The 18846-nt window shown below is 56.2% G+C and overlaps 1 protein-coding gene across 1 annotated transcript in view; it reads left to right on the top strand.

Annotated features, from left to right (window-relative positions):
• Positions 1–18846, top strand: part of PRDM16 (PR/SET domain 16) — a 245797-nt gene that overhangs the window by 54111 nt on the left and 172840 nt on the right. Inside the window, exon 2 of the mRNA XM_030913789.1 lies at positions 5099–5149. Within this exon, the coding sequence (XP_030769649.1) occupies positions 5099–5149 (51 nt within the window). The remainder of the gene's footprint in view (positions 1–5098; positions 5150–18846) is intronic.

Here is an 18846-nt window from a genome sequence, read left to right as displayed (position 1 = left end):
TTTACACCAGGGAAATTGGCAGTACTCAGGGCTTCCATTTGGAAAAGAAAATGAAGAATAAGATTTGTTCTTTAAAAACTCCATCTCTCAGAAAAGGAGGATGTTTGGGTGGCTCTCCAAGAGTTAAATGATCCTGAGATGTGGAGGCTCAGTGTGGCCTGGTCATCAGCTTCCAGCCCTGCCAGGGGCACTGTTTAGTTGGGTGTAAAACCCTGCTGAACGTGTAGGCTGGAGGGAAGCTGGAGCTGCTGACCACCAAGACCTCTGCTCAGGCTGTGTCTCCAGCAGAACCCTGAGCCCCTCGACCCCACAACCTCCCAGCAGTGAGCAGAGCGAGGTTTGGAGCCTAGATGGGATGTGGGGGTTGTGGAGAGCTCCATCAGCTCTGCCATTTAGACACCCTTGGGTGCCCTGCACAGACAACCCTGACCCCCCGACTCCACCCATAGGGGCTTCTTCAAGGAGAGGAGGCCTTGGAATCAGCTTTTAGTAGGTTCTAGACTCAGACCCACATCTCTGGGTCCAATGAAGCTACTTCAGAAATGGGCAAGAAAGAAAAGTAGGTTAGAACCAGGCACCGTGGCTCACGCCTGTTGTCCCAGCACTTTGGGAGGCCGAGGCAGGAGAATTGCTTGAGTCCAGGAGTCAGAAATCAGCCTGGGCAACACAGTGAGACCCTGTCTCTACAAAAAATACAAAAAATTAGCCAGACATGGTGGAGCATGCCTCTAATCCCAGCTACTTGGGAGGCAGAGGTAGGAAGATCACCTGAGCCCAGGAGGTCAAGGTTGCAGTGAGCTGATCGAGCCACTGCACTCTAGCCTGCGGGTGTGGGGTGGGGGGGGAGAGAGAGAGAAGAAAGGAAAGAATTAAGAAAAAAAGGAAGGAAGGAAGGAAGGAAGGAAGGAAGGAAGGAAGGAAGGAAGGAAGGAAGGAAGGAAGGAAGGTTGGTTTAGAGCCGAGCTGGGCATGGTGGCTCACACCTATAATCCCAGAACTTTGGGAGGATTGCTGGAGTCCAGGAGTCCCAGCCTGGGCAACAGAGTGAGACCCCATCTCTACAAAAAATAAAACAAATTAGCCAGGGTGGTGATGTGCCTGTTGTCCCAGCTACTCAGGAGGCTGAGTTGAGAGGATTGCTTAAGCTCAGGAGGCTGAGGCTGCAGTGAGCCATGATTGCACCACTGCACTCCAGCCTGGGCGAGACACCCTGTTACAAAAAAAAAAAGAAGAAGAAGAAGAAGAAAAAGAAAGAAAAGAGAAGTCAGTTAGAGAGAGGAGGTTTGCTCTCAATGCCAAGAGCAAGGGGTGCATAAACTGGAGTGTTGGGGGCCCTCATGGGCCTCAGCCTCCAACGCGCCAGGCTCCGTTCACCTCCCGCCGGTTTGGAAGCAGCTCCGTGGCCGGGGCTCACTCTGGGCTTCCTCCTTTGTTAGGTTCTCGGATACTTTAATAACAGATACTTTTGACAGGAGAGAAACCTTCTGGGATCCATTTGTGACACCAAACAGCAAGCTGAGCCCCCCTGGGGCCGTGCCAGAACTCCAGAGCCGTAAGCGCCTCTGCGTACGTGGCCTCTTTGCTGACTTTTTGGAGAACAGAGGGTATTTATTTTAAGAGTCAAAAAAGAGGTTCTGACCAACCCCACTTAGCTAAATCCTGGCACTGGTACCCGCAAGAGAAGCTAAATGCCAGAGGTCAGACCTCGCTTTTTTGGCTAAAACGCTTAATCAAACACACCTAATACTTCTGCCGGGGTGCGGAGAGGTGGAGAGCACGGTGGCCATTGCCAGCAATCCAGGGGCCAGCGGTGCGTGTGCTGAGGGCCCAGCTAGCAAAATAAAGAGGGTTTTCAGCAGAACAGCGGCTCAGGCAAGGGAGGGGGCCGGGGCTGGGGAAGCCAGGGAGCGCGTCCAGCCGTTTTTCCACCTGAGCTCAGCAGCGAGTGAAGAGGCAGAGTTAATGGTCTTCATACCTGCCAAGGTGGGCTGTGAGATGGGGCAGGCAGTTCCGGAATGTGGCTCAGGACCCAGTGCCCCTCCTGCAGGAGGCCGCTTCTCTCTCTGTTGCCATCGGGCGCCGGCTTCCTCTTCAGGGGGTGCAGGGCAGCTGGGGAGGGCTCTATATCTGTGTGGCTCTTCCGTGGTTCCACACTGGGCTCCGTTGTGACCACAGTCCTCAGCAGCCCACACCCTCAACCCGAAGGGGGCCCAGGCATCGTGCTCAGAGGATCCAGAGAGACAGCCGGGAGCCCAGCAGCTGTAGCACCTGCCCCCACCACCACCCCGGGGCTGGCCACGTCCCACCTCCTGATGCCACACCATATGACCTGGCCCTCCTGGTCAGTGCGTCGCATGTAACGCCTTCAACTATTGGGGCCAGTGTTGGAGGTGTATCCCTGCGTACCCACCTGATGACAAGCTCCAGGGAGCAGGAGTGCTGGCCAAGCCCACGCACAGACCCTGTCAGACTCTGCCAGAAAGGCAAAAAGGGCCTCCTCATGGCTTGACAGATGGGTTTATGGGGGCGTTCCATCCCATCCGGCCACTCGGAGGGCAGGGAGACAGGAAGATCAGGCCACCAAAAGTGCAAGTGAAAATGCAGCTGGCCACAGCAGGAACGGAGCACACCCAGCAGAGAGCAGCGTGGACAGAGGGAGGGGGAGGGCGGCCCCCACCTGAAAGGCTTTGCATCTGAGGCCCAGGGTGGCATCGGTGGGTGGCTGGAGGGCTCTCACACTAGCCCTCTCTGAATGTGAGGATGCGGTGTTAACGGGGGCTCCTGGACTGACCTAGCTGGGGGGTGATGGTGGGGGTGTCACTTGTGTTGGGAATGGCTTGAATGGGCTGTGGCACGCACTTTCCCACTGGGAACAGGAAGGAGCCTCCAGGAAAGTGCCCAACCAGAGGCCACCAAATGCTCCCAGACCAGCGCCAGGCCCCTGTGGGCTCTGGGCAGGTGTGTGGGTTTTTGAGCAGGCACTGGCAGGGCAGGGTGAGGAGGACAGGGCCCTCTCGCTGGTGGTGTCTGCGCAGGTGCCTGTGACTTGGCCGCGAATGGCAGAGAGACGCAACCAGCATCTCACTCCTCGATGCGCCTCATGAAGCAGGCAGGACTGGGGAGGCCCTGGTTCTGGTTTCAGCCCAGCCTTTAACTGGCAACGAGATCCACAGTTTCTCTGCTCGGGGCGGCTCACTGTGGTGGGATCTGTCCTTCTACTCTCAAGAGCTCCAGGGCCACCAGTGGGATGGGCATCCATTTCACCAGACCTGGAACAGCCGAACGGTCCTCCAGCATCCAGAGCGAGGGCAGATTCCACCTGAGCACTGCCTTGAGCTCTGCCTCCAGGGGGGCACCGTGGGGGCTGCTTGCACAGAGGAGCCAGTGCTGAGTCAGTGCCTACCGAGTGCTGTTACAATTCTGTCAGAATTACAACTGGATTCTGTGACGCAGAATATGGGCTTGAGGGGTACTGGCAGCCTTGTGGTTAGGAAGGCCTGACCCCACAACCCGAGCTGAGTATTCAAGTCATCAATACTCCCCAAGCTCTGCCTCCAGCCTCGGCCCCGCGGGCAGGTCACACCCCTCCTAAGGCTTTCTCCTCTTCCAAACGCAGCCCATCTAGGTGCCTGAATCTAGCAGCCATCACTGCCATTCACATTAGCGCGGGGTGACCCAGAAGGCGATCAGGCTGGGCCTCGCTGTGGCTGGGAACTCCAGCTTGTCAATTGCGCCTTGGCAGGCACGCTGTGCTCCGTCCTTATGATGTGTAAAGTCATCATGTAATATTGAGGGGAGGGGAAGGAAAACCTTTGGCTTGAGCATCATTTCTCCTTTTATTTTTCAAGTATCAGTTTCAATCTTGGTTCTATTCTTATGGAAACAACGTTGCGGTTTCCGTATACTTATCCGCGCACGGCCACTTTGGGTCCAGAAGGGAAAAATCCAATTTCTAGAGCTCGTTTGTCAGTTTGCTTAGCACAGACAGCACTCTGGGATGGGTCACTGAGACGCCGCCCCTCTGGAGTGCAGCCTGGTGGCTTTTAAGAGGAGACACCCGGCAAAATGCTCTCCAGAGCCAAAGAACGCTCCAGCCGGAGCAACCCGGGAGGAAGAACAAGCTGACTGCTGGCCCACTCCAGCCTCCCTGTCTCGGCCTCTGTCACACATGGGTGAGGGGGCGGGAGCTCCTGTGAGGCCCACAGCGAACTGCTGGAGGGTCCTCAGTGGCCATCCCAGGCCCCTGCATGACACTAGGCACAGCGGCTTTTCTGCCTTAGCTTGATTTCCTTTGAGAAGTTTCCTCCAAAAGCCATGGGGGGCATCCCCCTCCCAGGGACATGGATGGGAGTGAAGAGCCAGTTAAAACGCTCACACCTCTGATTTGCCAAAAAAGAGGAAGCAGAGACATGGCACGAACTCCCTCTCTCTCCAGCACCCACCAAGCCGTCCTTCTGCAGGGCGCTGGCCAACCTCTGCCCCTCGCTCTGGCCACCCGCCTCTGTTTCCTGGTACCACTGGGCAGAGTTCAGCTCCCCACAACCTCCACCTCCCGAGCTGGACTGTAAGCCCCCAGAGGGCAGGGACCGCACCTTGCTGTCCCTCACCCGTCCAGGGCCAGGCACAACACAGGCCAAGTTATGTCTAAATACACACGGTGTGATTTGTCCATGGAACTCGGAGGAAATACAAATAGAGTCTGTTCAGCATCCGGGGTGTCCGTGCGCTCTGCCCAGATGCTTCTCATAAATAATACGAATGGCTCACCTTGAGATGCCTTGACCTGGGTCCCCACCCAACCACTAAAGGGCCAGAGTGAGTGACACACTGTGTCTCCATCCCCGGAGTGTGGTGTTTCCAGGGAGGTGAAGTCCCTGGGGGGGGGGGTGCTTGGGGTCCTCGGTGATTGGGGAGCCTCTGCTGGAAGAAGGGGTACCTGCGATCAATGGAGCCTTCATTTCCTGCTGTGGAGAAGCCGCTAGGTCCCACCCTGTGACTTTTGGGGACAGTGGATCTGCCCCCACCGTTTAGAACCCAGTGTAGCTTGAGAACGACGTTTTATCAGAAACTAACAACCCCTCTCAAAATTGTTTTGCAGCAAATACTGACAGATACGGAAGTGCCGCCCCAGGAAGGCTGCATCCAAAAGGTAGGAGAGCTCGTCCCGCGCCGCCTCGGCTCCCCAGCGTTCCCGGAGCTCCTGGCAGGGCAACCGCCATCCCAGCAGTCCCTGAGTTAACAAGCGTGCCGTCGGAATGTTGCTGGCGGGCCCTGAGCAATGTGTTATCCGTGGACTGACGTGTGCACAGGACGGTGGCTTTGCTGGCATTAGCAGGGATGCTTCTTTTTATTGTGTGGGGAGGTGGGGATAATGTCGCCGTAGGGTCACAGGTACAGGGCCAGCCGCCACTCTCCTAACTCCCAAGAGCAGAGGAGAGCCCTGTACCTGTGGGAAAGCTTCAGGCCACGCAGACAGGAAAATTAAATAAACACAGGTTGTGTTTATTTAACTGTCTTCGCTGGATACTCTCATGAAACGAATACGGGGAAAAATTGGCTGCAGATTCAACAAAGCCTTTTGCTGCACTCGTAGCTTCCAAAGAAGCATCGCTTTAAATAAGCAAACCACGAGGCGAAAGAAAAAGTGTCCACGTGGCATTATCCACAGCTTTGCTGACTGGTGGTGGGTAACGGCTGGTGGACAAACATTAGCTCTAACAGATTCAGAGGGAGAATGATATGCAGAGAAACACACGGGCCCTGGGGAGACACACACAGTCACACGTGTCGCTGGGTGTGCACACTGCAGTCTAGACGGCCAGGAGGAGGAACGGCCTGGAAAGCAGCTCCAAAACCTAGAACCCATTCAGCAGCCAGAACTCGGCTTCCAGGGGCTATGCATTGTCTGCACGCACGCACAGACGTCCACAGACACAGGCACGCTCACACGTGGTGGCTGATCTCCTACTTTCTTGGGTTTTCTAGTAAAATTAAAGTAACAGTCCTTCACTTGGCATCTTTGCTTTAAAGCAAGATAAAATGTAGAGAGTCACATTGACACATCTCCACCCAGACAGCATCACGGGGGACGGGGGGCACTATGGGGGCTGCTGGCACAGAGGAGCCAGTGCTGAGTCAGTGCCTATCGAGTGCTGTTACAATTCTGTCAGAATTACAACTGGTTTCCGTGACGCAGAATATGGGCTTGAGGGGTACTGGTGCCTTGTGGTTAGGAAGGCCTGACCCCACGACCTGAGCTGAGTATTCAAGTCATTGATATGCCATTTTTCTCCCAAAGTCAAAGGAAAGCCCTGTGCTAGTTCCACCAAACTCCCAGTCTCTGAGCTGAGGCATTTGGGCGGAGCTGCCTATGAGGGACGGGGACCCACCATCTGGGCAGAGCTATCCGCAAAGCACAGGGGAACCTGACCCTTCTCTCCAGGTTCAACCCCAGAGACATTGATTTTAGAGAAACCATGGCAATGGAGACTTCTTCTGAGCCCGCAGTGACCCACGGAAAGGCCTCTGGAAACTGGGTGAATGGTTCCCATGTCCCTCCCCATCACTCGTGTGGCTGTGTCTGGCCTGCTGGGGTCCTTCTGTCTGAGGACAAGGTGTTAGTTCTCAGTCCCCGCTGTCCACAGGACGCCTGAGGTCTTCCTGCGCCCATGTTTGACTGCGCCATGGAGCAAATTCCAGGGCTGGTCTTTTCCACTTTCCCTCTTTCTTCTTTCCTGCCTCTTTAAATGATTTCACATTTTCTTAAAGGACGTAGAGGAGCAGGAAACAGTAAGCAGCGCTGCTGATTTCCGAGAACTGCAGTATTTTCACTTCCCGCGAAAAGTGACCTGCAGTCAGTGCGAACCCCTCAAGCTCTGGAGTGAGCCTGAGAGCATTGAGTCTTCCACCCCACGCGTCCCTGGACCCTCTGACGTTTTCAAGACGCTCTCCTTGGCCGTGCCTCTCCTAAATGCGTCGTGGAGGTGGCCTGGCAGGAGGTTAGAAGGGGATCCGTTTATGCTGGGAGGGATTGCTTGGTCTAGGAACAGGGGTCAAGGCAGAAGGTTAAAAGGTCAAGTCTAGATTTAAAGGGCACGGAGGAGGCAAGTGCTGGCTGCTTCTGAACCAGACTGAAATAGGACAGAAGGAGGGTGAGGTGGGCACCACCTTCTGTGTCTCTGGGCCACAGTGGGTTTGCCTTTTTGTCTTATATATGGGGCCATCAGGTCTTGCCCAGTGTGGCCCAAGATCATTCTTGAGAGTGGCTCCCGGGGTGGGTATGAGGTGCTGTCCAGCCAGGGGCCTACTTCCAAGTGCCCAGGGCAGCAGGCATCCCTCTGACGCAGGCGCTTGGAAAGCTGGTTGAGAGCCTTGGGTTGGGCTGAGGAGTTCCAGGTTCTGCCATCCCACAGAATCAGAGCAGACCCAATGCACAAGACCCCCCACAACACCACTGCAGGGAGCTCCGTGCAGGGTACGAGAGCCAGCATCAAGGGCATTGGTGGGCGGTCCTGTCTAAGCAGGCCTCCTGACCCCAGCCCAGGGCTCCTCCCTGCCGCTGCCCTGCAAGCCCGGTCCGAGGGGCTGGGGGCTGCCTGGAGGAGGCATCCTCACCCAAGTCCTCAGGCGCAGCTCCACCAGAGGGGGAGGCTGCCACACAGCACTGCCTGGGCCATCAACTCACAGTTTTTTCAGCCTCTACACTAAACGCCGTCAGGTCTGGGGGATTCGAGTGTTTGCCAAGGCCACGCTGGTGGGAGAATCAGATCCCTAACCCCAGGGCTCTGACAGGACCCGTTCAGTTACATTTCCAGGCACTCTCGGGGGGCCGGGGGGAGTTGGGGCTGAGAGACTGAGAGATGTGAGCTAAAATTCAAAGGCAAAGGCTTCAGACTCGGGGGCCAGGAAGACCAGGACAGACAGCCCTCGAGAGGCATCAGTCCAGAGGCCCCACCCTGCAAACAGAGGCGCCACTTAGAGCTATCGGTATAGGTGCAATGTGTGGATTGCTACGGTAACTGTGCACACCGTGGTGCTGTTTTCAGGATGAATTCAGTGCAATCCTTACTTATAGGACAAGGACCCTGGTTTCGGGGTTTTGTCGTTTGCGTCACCCAAAGGCACACTTGGGAGCATTAAAAACCTCATAGGGGAACATCACGGTGTGTGGGGGGGGGTGCGCAACTCCTGTCTCTGACTTCAGTTCATCCACCGCTGGGAGGGTTAAACTTCCTGTTCTTTATCTGCCTCAGTGAAATGTGACGAAGTTAATTAATTCAATCAGCAGCTTGGCACATGAGCTGCAGAAAAGGTGATATTTTGTGGGGAAGCCACGGTTAGGAATTTTAAGTATCAGAGAGCGAGGTTTCTGAAGGGGCTGGACGCAGGATGACTCTACTCAGAATGTACAGGCGAGGGTGGCCGGGTCCGGGGATGTATGGAGGCCTGGGATTCGAACCCGTGACTGTGCGCGGGGCGGGTCTCCTGTGGGAGCTACAGAGGTGCCTCCCGTCAGCCCCGCCCCCGCCCCCAGGAGGGACGGAGCCACCAGCAGCCGCAGGGGAGGGTCCTCCTTCATCCCTCCTGTGCCCCTTCAGCCTCACCCTGGCCTCCCGTGTCCCCTCTGTCTCCCACCGGGGCCTCCGCGCCTTCGTTCACTCCGCAGCCCGTGCAACCGCGCAGCCCAGAGCTTTGGCCTCGTCCCCGCGCCCGCCCTGGTGCGCCCTGGGCGCGCGTTACCGGCGCTTCCCAAAAGTCACATTGGCTGTGGGCCGGGCTGCGTCGCGCCTTTGCTGGCCGCGGTGCGGGGACCTCTGGGACCGCTCCCTCCAGCGGACTCTCTATTTAGTCTCTGTTTACTTAGAGGGAAAGCCCAGGGGCTCCTGGAGAGCAAACATCTGCGGGAGATAATCTAGCGAGTTGTCCATCCATCACTCGGGGCGCGCGGCTCCCTGGAGAGCCCGCCAGAGCCGGTAATAAAAAGGCCGGGCGAAGAGGCTTTGGGGACGAATCAAGAGCCGTGTTAAGGGCTCGCTGAAAATGGATGGAAGACATTATTAAGGCTCAATGGCCATCTTATCAAAATCCAATAGGATAGACATTTGGCAAAAGGCTTAAATTTATTCTTTGACTTTCTGGAGGGCTTGAATTTATCCGTTAACAAGAGTGTAGTCCACCCGGGAGATGCTATCAGCTGAAAGAATTTTGATTCAATCTCTGGCGATATGAAAGGGGAAACATGGCCCGGCAGCCTTTCCCTTTGTCCACTTTATCGTGTTTTCCTTCCCCCTCTTGAAAAGGAAGGACGTGTTAATACAGAACGGGAAAACACAAACAAAAGGAAGTGACCTTTTCTCTTATTTTTATTTTCTTTTCCCCTCCGCTTCTTTATCCCCCTCCTCCCAAAAATAAATACATCGTGAATTCGCTTGGGACGGCTAGGCCTGAGGACCTGAAAAAAACCCTTCAGAAGCTTCGGAAAAATGCGTCCACCCCAGCCAGCCCCCAGGGCGAGGGGCGGGAGTGCAGAGGCTTAGAGGAGGGTCAAAAATAAATCGAGCTAATAAAGTCATTCCGCTGGAAGAGGGGCCCGTGATGGGTCCATAAATCTCTCCCGGTTATTATTATTACATACAAAATGCTACAGGTCATAAAAGTCATCTGATAGCCCAGCCTCGCATTGTCCAAACAGGGTGATTGATTGATAATGATGATAATTTGTGAAATGATTATTTGGATGTTAGAACCATGGCCTGTGGTGCGGGCATTTTCTATAGCTCGGCCCGGGCAAAAGGACTCCGGTAATGAGGAAGCCAGAGGTTTTCTGTGTCCGTCCCGTGGGGACTGGGGGCTAATGAAGGATGACTCCTGAGCCCAGGAAGATGGGAGCGAGACAGACAGGCAACTGCTAAGTGTCTTTTGTGCAGCAGTTACTGGAGGAGGCCACACACCCTGAGGTCTAAACGCGGCTGGGACCTTGCTGGGACTCCGGGCAATTTTCGAGCGGGATAACACCAAGTTCCTGGCCATGCCGGGCTTTGAGCCCAGCACAGCACCACGCAGCCAGAGACTGCTGTTCGGTGTCCAGGCCTGTGGCTTACTGTATTCTGTTTGTATTGTTTTCCTCCTCAAGGAGGCTGGACGGATGGGGAGAAAAGGAGTGGGGGGCGGGGGTAGGGAGGGGAGGGGGTGGGGTTGGAGAGATGCAGGGACCCTGAAAAACAGAGCTGCAGAAGGAGGTGCTGCTGTGCATGCGTCGGGCTCAGCTGGTGCGTATGGGAACTAGAAGGCTCTGTGGTGTGTACCGGATCTAGAAGGCTTTTTGCGGCCTCCCTAAGCTTGGTTTTGCTGAGGTCTATACCAGCGAGGTGAGTGAAGTTCAGACCGCCTTTCCCCCTGTTCCCTTACCAGCCAGCCAGCAACACAGATCCCGCCGCAGTGCCGTCACTAAACTGCATTTACCTACCCATGCGCTTTATTACCAAAAAAGAAAAAAAAAAAAATACACACCCAAGTCCCTAACCCTAAGAACCCTGCTATCCAAATTATTAATTTGCATGTGGGATCAGTTATGTCTTTATGAAATCCAAGTGTGTTTAGCTGCCCCGGAGACAGCCCCGAGTTGATTTTGATAATCTCAGCCTGAATAGACTTGCTTCGTTGCAGTAAGCCGCGGACAAAAGGCTGGACAGTGGCTGAAAGCCCTTTGACGACATGTCTCTCTTTCCATTGTCCCGGGGTTGCTGATAAAAGAACTGGGAGTCCATTAATTCAGTGAATGAACATATAGTAAAGTCAGTCCCCTCTTGAGAACAATAATGTTGAGGTCAGCTACGGTTACCATGGAAACTAAGTATTCCTAAGAAGTTTGCATCCTTCATTTTGCTGAATCAAAGGCTGCAGGCGGAGAGGTGTAAGGCGGCCCAGGCAGCAGAAAGTCGGAAAGCACCGCCCGCGCCATCGCCTTCCCAAGGCAGCGCTGGGCCATGGCCCTGGGGACCCTTAGCTGCCCCGGGGACCAGCCCAGGTGCCTGGCTTCCGCCCTCTCCACCTTCTCTCCCCCCTCCCCTGACCTCACTCCCAGGATCCTGTTTTCACAACTGTTGCGGCTTGTCTGGAGAGGCTGCTTTGCTCCCGAGGCTCCAGTCCGCAGGGCAGAAATCAGGCCCGAGGGAGGGGCCACAGCCACAGCTCCCGTGGCCTCCAAGGTGGCAGCCGGCCCTGGGTGGACTCTGACCTCTCGCCACCTCGCCACACCTGAACTTGCCCCCTGGGGTAGGGCGGTCCCGCAGGGGCCCCTTCACAGGCTGATAAGGGTGATTAATGGCCCCTTAGCGTGGCCCAAGGTGAGTTATGGGCAGCTCCAGGCTGAGTGACGACTTTATCAACGTAACCTTTTTGCCGCCTCCCCTCCCCCCATTCTAAATTGAGTTGATTCCACTTACCCCACCCCCACTTCAGCCAAAGGATCCCTTGAATCAGCGGAAACCGTCAGATTCGGCTGGGAGAGGTGTAGCTACTTACCGTCCCACGCAGTGGCTTATTACCTGTTGTGGTGGTACCGTGGGCTCCGCCCTGCGTGTCTGAGGTGGCTTCCTTTCTGCTCTGCAAGGCCCCAGGGCCTGAGGGTGCCGGGGGCTCAGGGCAGCCTGGGGAGGGCCGTTGTTCACACAGATCCAGCCCAAGTCCTAGAGTGCATGGGGGGACATGAGAGTTTCACTTGTCCTTTTTCTGTGTGACTGAAAGAAGAGCCTGGGTTTCTTTCTCACCCTGAAGCATCCCTGGGAAGCTTCCGAAAGGCCTACGAGGGGTACAGCCTGGCATAGAGGCCCCGCAGAAGTGGGGCGGTGTGGACGGAGCCTGGAGGGCAGGGCAGGGAGCTGTGTCCCCCATCTTGGGGTCCCTGGCTCGGCATGAGAACAGGTGGCTCTGGGGACTCTGCTGTCATCAGGAATGACCTCTATCGTGCTAAGCCTTTATGCTGAAACTTAAATTCCAGTAGCAGACAAAACATCACAAATTTTAGGACACACTGAGACGTTGCCTTAACCCCAAGTTAAACAGAGGGGTCTTCTTACCTTGGAGACCCAGAGGAGCCAGACCAAGCCAGGGCCCCTTCCCCGCCCACCCCTGCCCTTTGGGCCTGGTTCTGCCCGGGACGGTGCGGCCCCCTCAGCCTTAAGCTCCAGGCCTTGCCGTTTGGTTTCCTCCTTTGCAATGGGAGATAATGAGTCTCACATGCTGTGTGGTTCAGGGGTGAGGTGGGGTGAGCGCGTGTCAGTCAGGCAAGCTCTGGGCACCCGGGGTGAGGTGGGGTGAGAGCTCGGCAGTCAGGCACAGCTCTGGGCACCCGGGGTGAGGTGGGGTGAGCGCGTGTCAGTCAGGCAAGCTCTGGGCACCCGGGGTGAACTGGGGTGAGAGCTCGGCAGTCAGGCACAGCTCTGGGCACCCGGCATCTGAGAACCCATGTCTAGGGCTTGGCTGCTCTTTACTGGGTGTGGGAACGAGGGGACCAGTCAGGGTAGTGGGAACCCAGCGACCAGGGTAGTGGGAACCCAGCGACCAGGGTAGGGGGCCCCTGGGCAGACACCTGCCTCTGAAGTGGCACCATGGCCCCTGCGGGGGTCAGGGTACACGGGTACTGCCCTGGAACCGGCACCCTTTCTCCACAACCGAACCGACGCCACAGGGTGCCCAGGGCAGCCCCTCCATCGTGGCCACCCAAGCAGCTCCCGCAGCAGAGCGCACGGGGAGACCCTGCAGGCGGGATGCCTCTTGCAGGCACAAGGGGAGGCCCCGCGGGCAGGACACCTCTCGCAGGCGCCTGGTTCTGAAGCAGGATTTATTGGCTACATTACCAGCTTTATAGGAGCCAGATGGTGGCGTCAATAAACCCCGTCCGTAATCTTCAGGTGGGTGCAATATTGAGTTAATTAAATTGTGCCGCACTATTAGGAGAGAAAAATAGATCAGCTCTGAGCCGCGCTTAGCCTCTTCTGCTTTAAACACGAACACACACCTCAGCAAAGTCTGCGGTAATTGGTTTGGGTGGGGAGTTCTCTCTTCCACACAGCCACACCGCCTCCCTTCTAAGACACCTGCCAAACCTCGTTACCACGATTCTCATCACCTGGGCTTCTGTGCACTAGTGAGCCGGGGGGGCCGATTCCCCTCCAGGGTAAAAGAGGGCAGCTTTCCTGGGTGCTGGGACTACTTGGGTCCCTTCCCAAGGCCCGGCTCCTCACTGTCCGTGATGTCATACTGTGCCACCCCGCTTCCCGAACCCTGTCTCCCCCTAGATGAGGTACCCAATGGCCTGAGGACACTTCCCTCTCGTGGTGCAGGTTGAGTGCTCCCGGCTCTGAGGGCCGGGCTCTGAGGTCCTGCCATGCCCAGTGGTGTCCCTGTGCGGGCACTGGGGGCCGCGCTCTGCAGCTGCTCCTCTGCATAGCGGTGTCCAGGCCGGGCCCCAGGTGGGCCCTGAATCCCTCAAATAGAGGGAGGATCTTCCCAGGCTTGTTGGGGTCCAGTCCTGCTCTAGAGCCAGAATAAGGCTCTGGGGAGAGTGAGGGCCTCGTGTGACCAGTTGGGGCTGCGGTGGGGGTCCGTGAGACCTATCTGGCTGGTGGAAATTTTCCGCAGGACGTGGGCCCCTCGTGGAAGGTGGTATCTCCCCACCTTATCTAAGAAGCCACCTGCTGTTACAGAAAGCACCTGCCCCGGGGGTGGGGCTGGTGGGCGGCAGGGTGGGGCAGCCAGGCCCCGGGAGAAGGTTGCAGATCCACAAGCATCCCAGGCTTGTGCTCCATGAGCCTACTTCTCTGGTGGGGGCACTGGCTTCCTGGGGCCGACCATGATCCCACAGGGGCATGGACCGTGGGGGTCCCAGCTGGGGCCACTGAGCAGCAGTGCCAAGCCTCCCCCTCCTGCCTCACTGCCACTGCAGGTTCCAGGCTGGCCATGAGACGATGTGTGTTCAGCCTTGTGTTGAGGGGTAGGGGCGGGAAGGAGGGTCATGCAGGAAAGAAGGAGAAAGGCAGGGTGTGTGCTCGTGGAGATGCGACATTCCCCCTCCCTGGTTCCGACACCGGGCCGTCCTCTACCAAACACCAGCCGTGTGTGCAGGGACCCCTCCAGCCTGCTTGCTGCTGCTGTGCTTGTCACCTTCGCTTACAGAATGCTCTCCAGGTGCCACACGCTCTATAGCCTCCACGATTCTCCTGAATGTATCCCCACACTAGCCATCCAGGTAGTATCACCCCCACCAGGCCATGTCAGAAAAGAATGCACGACACTCTTAATTGCAGGAGACAGTTTCCAAACGCCAGCCTACAGACCTCACAGTGGGGTCCTGAGGGTCGCGTGCAGCACATGGCCTCCCAGACGGGTCTCAGCACGAAGTCAGGGCTGCCCCCAACTCTTCAGGAGCCCAGCCCAGGATGGCACTGAGCTGTCAACACAGTTGGGCTCGGAGAGAGGCAGGACGGACAGGGTGGAGTTCTGGGAGGAGGTACGGTGTTCATCTGTGGCCACGGTGGCACAGGGAGGGGGCGGGAGACACAAGCCATCCTCCAACTTGGTGGCTCGAAACCACACATGGTGCCTCTCCTTATCGCATTCGACTTAGCAGCTGCGGACACGCAGCAGGGCTTGGTCCACACTGGCGGTTGGGCCCAGTTGGTCCTGACTGCCTGCCCTCCTTGGATGCTGGAGCTATCTGGGGGCATGAAATATTCCTGGTGGCAGCAGAAGAGGACGGCAGACACACATAGTCCTCATCCTCCTTAGGCCCTGACTTAGAACAAGCCCATCGCCACTTGTGCCCGAAGCCAACCCCACGGCCACACCAACACCCGAAGCCAACCCCACGGCCACACCAACACCCGAAGCCAACCCCACGGCCACACCAACACCCGAAGCCAACCCCACGGCCACACCAACACCCGAAGCCAACCCCACGGCCACACCAACACCCGAAGCCAACCCCACGGCCACACCAACACCCGAAGCCAACCCCACGGCCACACCAACACCCGAAGCCAACCCCACGGCCACACCAACACCCGAAGCCAACCCCACGGCCACACCAACACCCGAAGCCAACCCCACGGCCACACCAACACCCGAAGCCAACCCCACGGCCACACCAACACCCGAAGCCAACCCCACGGCCACACCAACACCCGAAGCCAACCCCACGGCCACACCAACACCCGAAGCCAACCCCACGGCCACACCAACACCCGAAGCCAACCCCACGGCCACACCAACACCCGAAGCCCCCCACGGCCACACCAACACCCGAAGCCAACCCCACGGCCACACCAACACCCGAAGCCAACCCCACGGCCACACCAACACCCGAAGCCAACCCCACGGCCACACCAACACCCGAAGCCAACCCCACGGCCACACCAACACCCGAAGCCAACCCCACGGCCACACCAACACCCGAAGCCAACCCCACGGCCACACCAACACCCGAAGCCAACCCCACGGCCACACCAACAGCACAGGGGTGGAATGAGCTCCGCCTCTCAGGGAAGGGACATAGTTACATGGCAGGTATGTGGCACAGTGACAGCACCTCACCTGGCAGTGGGACTGGAGAACAGCTCAGGCTGCCCCTTGCTTTCGCTGATGCTGAGTAACTGGTAGTGAGGTTGACCAGGAGGGAAGAGGAGAAGAGACATCGGGATAAGAGAAGATAAACTGGCCTAATCCAACCAGTCTGAGAAGGCTGCATGCTCCATGCCTCCAACCCCACGGCACTCGGGACAAAGCAACGCTGTAGAAGAACCAAAACCATCAGGAGCTGCTTCGGGCCGGGGGGCAGGATGAGTGGGCAGAGCAGGGTCAGGGCTCTGTGGGACACTCCCAGGGTGGGTCCAGGTGCCATTCTACATTCACGCGTGACCATGACCCCTGAGGTCAACTGTGGACGTCCGTTAATAATAACGGGCTGATACTCGTTCATCCATTGTAACAAGAGTATCACACCAACGTAGGTGTTCATCACGGGGGAATCGCGGGGAGAGAGGGAGAGAGTGAGTCGAAGGGAGCAATGTACTGTCCATCCTGTTTTCCTGTGCGCCTGACATTGCTCTAAAAAATAAAGTCTTCATTAAAAAAGAGTTTTCTAGAAGATGCATGTTGTATGCAAACAACATGCACATGCATAAGGACACGTGTCTGAAAAGCCCGGTTGGAAATAGTTTTAAATGATAATATCCCTTTTTGGTGAGATAATGATTTTTTTAAATGAACACCGATGGGGGTGTTTTACTTGTTAATATGTTAAGTGAAGCACGTAGGGTTGTGCCACCTGCAGCAAACACTCAGGAAATTGTAAAGGTAGTCAGTGAACACTGGCAGTACCTGGCAGGCCGTGGAGGGCTCTTCTAGTTGGCTGGATTCTAAAATCCTTGTGGCCCAGGGTTGTGGGTCATCCCTTCATGTGTGTGGGTGCCATTGGCACAGCTGGCCCCAGTTCATGGCTCTCTGCCTTCCAGGAACGAGGTAGGATGAGACTTTCTGCCCACCTGGGGTTGGGTGGAGCATCAGGCCGGTGAGTATGAGGGTAGGCACTGCCGCTCTAGGCCGGGCACCAGCTGCTGGTGTGGTCCCTCCAGAGTTCTTTGCTCTCCAACACTGCAACCAGAGAGTCCCAGAGAGCTCCTCAAGTCTTTACCACAAGCAGAGCTGCCCTGCCAAGTCACACTGGGCTTAGGAAAAAAATAGAAGTCACACGTTTATTTAGGAAATATAAGACTGTTGTTTGGTTAAGACAGAGTTTTAGAGGCTGTTTGTTACGTTGGCATAACCTCCCTCACCCTGACTGATCTGCTTAGCGAGTTCCTTGTGTCTGATTCAGTTCTACATTTTCAAAACGTCCCTCATTCATTCATTCACTCACTCATTCATTCAACAAATATGCCTGCCTTGGGGTCCTGTAGGCTGGTGTTTGAAGACCCTTCTCCATTTAATAGTGTTGCCGGGATACAACCAACCACACATTGAAACCCACAGAGTCGGAGGGCTAATTCACTGTGATGCTATTTTCTATTAGAGACTTGAGCATCCTTGGATTTGGGCACCTGCAGCGGGAGGAGGTCTGGCTGTGTCTAGGAAGCACCTACTGTGGGTGGGGAGCTGTCCTGGGTGCTGGAGACATGAGGTTAGATTCCACCAAGCTCACCAGACTCCTCCTGGAGTCTGAATTCTTCTGGGACCTCAGTTCCCTGCAACAAGGACCTCTTAGGCCTTTGCTTTTGGTGCCCCAGGTCCCTGGGGACCTTCAGCTGTGAGGGTCCAAATCAGATCATCACAGACCTTGGAGGGTGGGAAAGGCAAGCATCTACTGTCCTGCTGTGGTGGGCTTGGCTGCATCCCTGTACTTCGCAGATTCCGAGGGGTCACCTTCTCGGGGCTATTCCTCTTATCTGTTATCTACAGGGGGGAAATTGTGAGGATAACAAATTGAGTTTGGCCAGAAAGGGTGGGATTCTTAATGTAACAGATTCCGTGCGAGTGTACCGATTTCTTATTTAGTAATATTTCCCTCTTTGGATAATACCCTCTTTCAGCGTTGGCCTCTTTTTATGCTAACGGGATCCATGACTCCACCTGACACCCACTTCCATCACCCAGGGCTGCATTGGGAAACTGTTTCTTCTTGCCCAGTTAACAAGATGTTTCTCCAGTATAGTGTTGATGAATTAAGTAATAAAAAGCAAGACGTATTATTTTATGTTGGAACCTCGCCTCTGTTATTTCTGAGCAATGGCCAAGACTCAGATTATTAGCCACAGAAATGTTTGAATTGCCTGGGATGGAAAATTATCACATAAAAAGAGTCTGGTCTGGTGTTCATCACGGATCAGCTGAGAGGAAGTGGAGATATTCAGAGACAAAAAGCATCCACTGTAGCCGGCTCACACACACCGGGTTAGAGGGGCAGGGGCCAGCGCGCGGCGGTGTCTGCTGCGGAACGGGCTCCCTGCTCGAGCCAGGCCAGGGCTTGCTTCTTGCCTCCCAAACCTGAGGCTCTGGGTTACCAAGGCCCCGAAAGGGCAGATAATTATCGGAAGAGAATCTGAAGCCTGGGCACCCCAGCGAGCTGCAAAAATAAAATGAGGAGGAGGACTTTTGAATAGATTTCCTCCCTTTGTATTTCTGTTTTGGACGAGAAATGCGGAGGTGGGAGTGAAAGGGAACTGGCAAAGTGGAGAAAGCAGCAAATTAGACCGGAAGGAAGGCCTGGATTAGTGGGCACCCTGGGCCGGGGGAGGAGCTCCAGGGACGAGCAGCACCTCCGTCCTGTGTCTGCCCACGCACAGCCCTTCGGCAGGTCATACCAGCCTGAGGGGAGGCCCAAGTCGCCTTCAGCTTACCCACGAGGAGGGTCCAGGCCAAGTCACCCTCAGCTTACCCAAGAGGAGGGTCCAGGCCAAGTCGCCCTCAGCTTACCCATGAGGAGGGTCCAGGCAGGCGCCGGACGCAGAAGGTCCCGGGGATTCCTTCCAGGGGCTGCAGCTGGGGCTGGAGAGACATCTCTGGGCCTCGTTCACCACGATGATCATGCCTGGGCGTGGCAGCACCCTCCCTGTGCAAAGTCTGGCCATGCTGGGCTCAGGCCTGGGTGGTAGAGGCTGCCCCTGCAGCTCGCCAAGGGATGATCTTAGGGCACAGCCAGTGAGTGCTGGGGCCACACAGCGGCCCTGTGAGGCAGCTGCCTTTCTTTCCCTCCACATAATCGTGAGAAAACTGCATTCAGACAGGTAAACTCACCACCCAAGGCCACATAGGCAGTAAGTGGCAAATTGGGCCCCCCAAGAAAGCCCTGAA

The sequence above is a fragment of the Rhinopithecus roxellana genome, chromosome 12, assembly GCF_007565055.1.
Source record: "Rhinopithecus roxellana isolate Shanxi Qingling chromosome 12, ASM756505v1, whole genome shotgun sequence".
NCBI lineage: Eukaryota > Metazoa > Chordata > Mammalia > Primates > Cercopithecidae > Rhinopithecus > Rhinopithecus roxellana.
The sequence above is the reverse complement of the archived record's forward strand: the minus strand, read 5'-3'. Positions and strand labels throughout refer to the sequence as shown.